This window comes from Phytophthora sojae (assembly GCF_000149755.1).
Source record: "Phytophthora sojae unplaced genomic scaffold PHYSOscaffold_21, whole genome shotgun sequence".
Taxonomy (NCBI): Eukaryota; Oomycota; class Peronosporomycetes; order Peronosporales; family Peronosporaceae; genus Phytophthora; species Phytophthora sojae.
Window position 1 is genome coordinate 300,543 of NW_009258135.1, and position 4,465 is coordinate 305,007.

Sequence of the window (4,465 nt, forward strand, 5' to 3'; positions counted from 1 at the left end):
CTGCGCGACCTGAAAGACGACAAGCGGCAGTCGCAGGCAGAAGCGCGCCAGGCAGAGACACTGGAGACGCTGAAAAGAGTGTACCCCGGTGTTCGTGGCCGCCTCGTAGATCTGTCCAAGCCGATCCAACGCAAGTACAACAAGGCCGTGACCGTGGCGACTGGAAAGCACATGGATGCAATTGTGGTACAGTAACAGACTACAGGACAGGCCAAGACTGCATTCAGTATCTCCGTGAGTCCCGTGCAGGTAGCGGGCAGTTTATTCCTCTGGATAAGATCCGTGTAAAGCCTATCAATGAGCGCTTTCGTGGTCTGGGCTACAATATCAAGATGGTCGTCGACGTGATTGAATGCGACGCGGAGATTGAGCCGGCGTTGCACTATGCAGTTGGTGATACTGTTGTATGTGACTCTATTGACATCGCCCGGGACCTGTGCTTCCATCAGAACGAGAAGGTGAAAGCTGTGACATTGGACGGAATGGTGGTGAGCAAGAACGGCAGTATGACGCCAAGAATGACGTGCGTCGGGCTGGCCGCTGGGATGAAAAGGAGGTGGGGGCCTTGCAGCAACAAAAAGATGATCTCATCGACACAATCCGCGCAATGGAGCGGCATGGTGCTTCGTACGCAAAGTTGCAATCGTCACGGACACAACTGGAGGGGTTGAGAAGCCGACTCAGTCATGCTAAGGCAGACTTGGTGATTACTGAAACAAAACGACCAAAGATTCAAGCGCGAATTGATGAGGCCAAGAAGCGAATGGCCGAGATCATCGAGCCTGAGCTTCAGAAATATGAAGGGGCGGTCAGCTCTCGTAAGGGTAGCATTGCGGCGTTGCAGGAGCAAATCAATGGGGTAGAGGACGAAATGTTTGCAGATTTCAGCGAGGCTGTTGGTGTCGAGAGCATTCGAGTCTATGAGGAGAAGGTGTTGAAGCGACACCACAAGGCAATAGAGATGCGGCGCAAAATTACGGAGCATGAAGCCAAACTCCGTGCTCAGGTAATGATTTGGCGGTGCCTTGTAGTCGATTTATTGATGTTCTAACACAGTACCGTTGTATTGTTTTGGCTCAGATCGAGTACTTGCAGTCGCAGGATTTCAATCAACCCATGCTCGACGCAAAGGAGAGGGCAACTCGGGAAGCCGAACACCTGAAGCAATGAGCTGAAGAGGAAACCGGCTTGATGCAACGAGTGGCAGCGTTGCAGAAGGAAAGGAAGGAGCAAGAAGGACTACGCAAGAACTTGTCAGCAAAGGTGGAGGAGCTTGAGAAGGAGCTTCGGGAAATCGGCAGCAAGAAAGCCAAATACGAAGAAAGAAAGGGCAAAATTCAAAGAAGAATTGCTTCGGAGGAGATCGTACTGGAGCGCCTGAAGGATCACAAGACGGGGATTTTTAAGCGGGCGTCGCTGGATCAGGTCACACTACCAACTATTGCTTATCAATCCTCAAACGGCACCGAAGATGTCGAGATGGAAGAAGCCAATGCGACCGGTGTGCCGTCAAATACGAGCAGCTCAGCTGATCATGACAGCCTCGAGAGCTCAGATCTACTCGCAACGAACCAAGAAGTGGGTTTCTCGGCGCTTCCTGATGCGCATGTGGTGATGGATGATAAGGAGTTTGATGAGATCAACACCAAGTACGAAAAGCGCATCGGTGTGCTGCTCACTGAGCTGGAGCGTATGAAGCCAAACATGCGCGCGCTGGACAAATTCGACGTGATCCAGAACCGGATTGGGAAAGAGGAGGAGGAACTGGATCGTATCAAGCAGACGTCATTTGAAACAGCGACCAAGTTCGAGGAGGTCAAGCAAGCTCGCTTCGATCGATTCATGGAGGCGTTCAACCACATTTCCGGAGTGATCGACTCGACGTACAAGCAGCTTGCGAAGAGCTCCAAGCACCCTCTGGGAGCCACGGCGTACTTGAATCTGGAGAACGCCGAGGAGCCCTACCTGAACGGAATGAAGTACAATGCGATGCCCCGATGAAGCGCTTCCGCGAGATGGAACAATTGTCAGGTGGCGAGAAGACCGTTGCTGCTCTAGCTCTCCTCTTCGCGATCCACAACTACCGTCCGTCTCCATTCTTCGTGCTCGACGAAGTGGACGCCGCACTGGACAACGCGAACGTGAACAAGGTGTCGACGTACATTGCCAATTGCGACTTCCAGTGCGTGGTGATCTCGCTAAAGGACTCATTCTACGAGAAGGCTGACGCGCTCGTCGGCGTCTGCAAGAACATCACGCTGCAACAATCCAAGTCGATGACGCTGGATCTCACCAAGTTTGACTAACTCGACGTCGCTATGGAAGGCAGTGGTGCTGAAAGGGGTCAAGGACTGACTTATTATTTTCGCATGGGCTGCATACCGCCTACGGTGCTGTAGGGATGCAGCTTTTCAATCGATGACGAAGTTATAACGCGGTGTGCTTTCTTACTTGGAAGTACTACTTTTAGTCCCTTGGTAAGTTTTCAATGATGAAGACTTAGGCCGTTCCTAGTGACCAATGAATCATTGGCAGTGAAACAAAGTCGTGCTGCACCCTAAGAGGCTCTGGAATTTAGGGATAGGCCCTATCCCAGTACTAACAGTAAGCAAGAACACTTGAAAAATCCCAAAGACTGTACAGCAGAATTAAACAGTTCTCAACTTCACACCCATTGTTGAGCTTTGCATTTGCGATTATCACGTAAGAAATGCAGCACTTGTGTCAACGCAGTTTCAACACGAGCACATCATCACGTGGTTCTTGTAGCCTTACCACTCCCATGTGGTTTGTATGAGTCAGTCACCATCTCACTACCCCTGTCAACGACGTCAAGCTAATTCCACGCTCTTCGAGTTTCGGGCCGCAGATCCCTTCGCCTCTACCATGAAAGAAGTCTCCATAACCACCAGCCGACGAAAAGTCGTACTATTGGTTTGCAGTCTGGACAACGTCCACTGAGGGTTTCGCAACAACAACTGCCTCTAGCGTCCTTTCTAGCTCGTCGATACCGGCAATCCCGAAAAACTCGCCACGATTACCTCGCGTAGATAAATCCAGCAGAATAACCTCATCGATGCCCGCGCGGTCGTCCTTCGAGTCTTCAGTCGAATATACGGCAAATTTGGCGCCTTGAAACGTTTCATTGTGGAAGGTGTAGGCCGTTGCACACAAAATGAGAACGTTCAGTCGGGGAAGCGAGGACTTGGGCAACTGCAGGCACACCTTGCTAAACTTCTTGCACTCCTCACGTATGGTTTCCCCCCCGACCTTGCTGGACTTGGCATAGTTTTTAACGGCGAGTCCAACTGTTACCATGGTACCTGACGACATCGTCATCAGCAGGATGTCGGGCGAAGATGACTTCGGAAGCGGCTTCAGGCTCAATTGTCCGTTTTCGAGCGCAAGGCCGTGGATCTCCATCAGCAACGCCTTCAAATCTCCCGGATGCGCGGTGGCTTCGGTTAACGACGACTGCTTCTTTCCCTTCGATGTTACTTGCGGCATTTCATATGTGATCTTCGCGAACTTCACCTTTGTGCGCCCAAAAGATGTATCTGCGAAAAATTCGGAGAGTACGTCGCTCGGACGTTTCTCCTCGTCAAAAACCTCCTGGAACCGCGTCATGCAAAGCAGCTCGAACTCGTCAGGATGATCGATTGCCACCCGACCAAGTGCTGGTGCAGCTCTTTCAAGAAGTTCTCTGAACGGGTAGAAGGAACTTAGTGCCGCGTGCTGGATATGTTGTGGTATATGCAGCCTCGCCGTCTTCGATTCTCCTTCCCATGCGATTCCAAACATATCCACAATGGCGTCGTATGTGATTTCTTTGCCGCCCTGGTCTCTCCACCTTTGTCCTAGGTCTAGTGCTTCGTCAGCGAGTAGAGCAGTCATCAAAAATCGAAGTGGCTCCTTGAAATTCCGCAAGCGTTCGCCAAACCGTTGCCAGTTCGTTCTTTCCACCAACTGAAAAGGCGCATCATACGAGTTAAGTTCCTCAACGGATTGGCAAACTTTGAAAGCGCGAAGTAGTGATCGTGGATGTCCGAATGTTGTCTTGAACAGATGGTCAGCACTCTTCTTCACTTCGCCATCACTGAGATTAAAGTGCTGCTGAATGGTTTCCGTCTTCCCCTTGTCCCAATACGTCGTCTTAATAATTTCCTCGATTGCAGGTGACCGGAGAAGATTGAGGCTGAGTCTTTGGAAATCGACAGGGCTGTTTGTCATTTCAACGCATGCGGTTGGTCTCAAACCGACGTAGCTCAGGAACGTTGCGCGACAGCAATCAAGAAAAATAACTTCTTGTTGGGAAACAACGGCCAAAGGGTCTGTGTGCAGAATTCCACGAAGCATTCTCGTTTGGCGATGTCACCAAGCTTGACAGCGTCGAAGGCCGCGCCGATTTCGTCGATCACGATGAACAGTGGCCCAACTTCTTTCGTCAAACGTTTGAAGACTGACA

At 51.0% G+C, this 4,465-nt stretch overlaps 1 protein-coding gene and 1 pseudogene across 2 annotated transcripts; one reads left to right on the forward strand and one right to left on the reverse strand.

Annotated features, from left to right (window-relative positions):
* PHYSODRAFT_390465 lies at positions 1-2,303 on the forward strand (annotated as a pseudogene; the record flags this gene model as incomplete). Its single annotated transcript has 2 exons — positions 1-1,006; positions 1,081-2,303. Coding segments are annotated over 2 exons (2,229 nt in total), but the record flags the coding sequence as incomplete, so codon positions are not given.
* A 625-nt stretch (positions 2,304-2,928) lies between these two features.
* On the reverse strand, positions 2,929-3,894 carry PHYSODRAFT_308025 (hypothetical protein; the record flags this gene model as incomplete). The annotated part of the gene is made up of 1 exon (XM_009541328.1): positions 2,929-3,894. The coding sequence occupies one exon, from the start codon at positions 3,892-3,894 to the stop codon at positions 2,929-2,931; it is 966 nt and encodes a 321-aa protein (XP_009539623.1).
* Between the last annotated feature and the right edge of the window lie 571 nt (positions 3,895-4,465).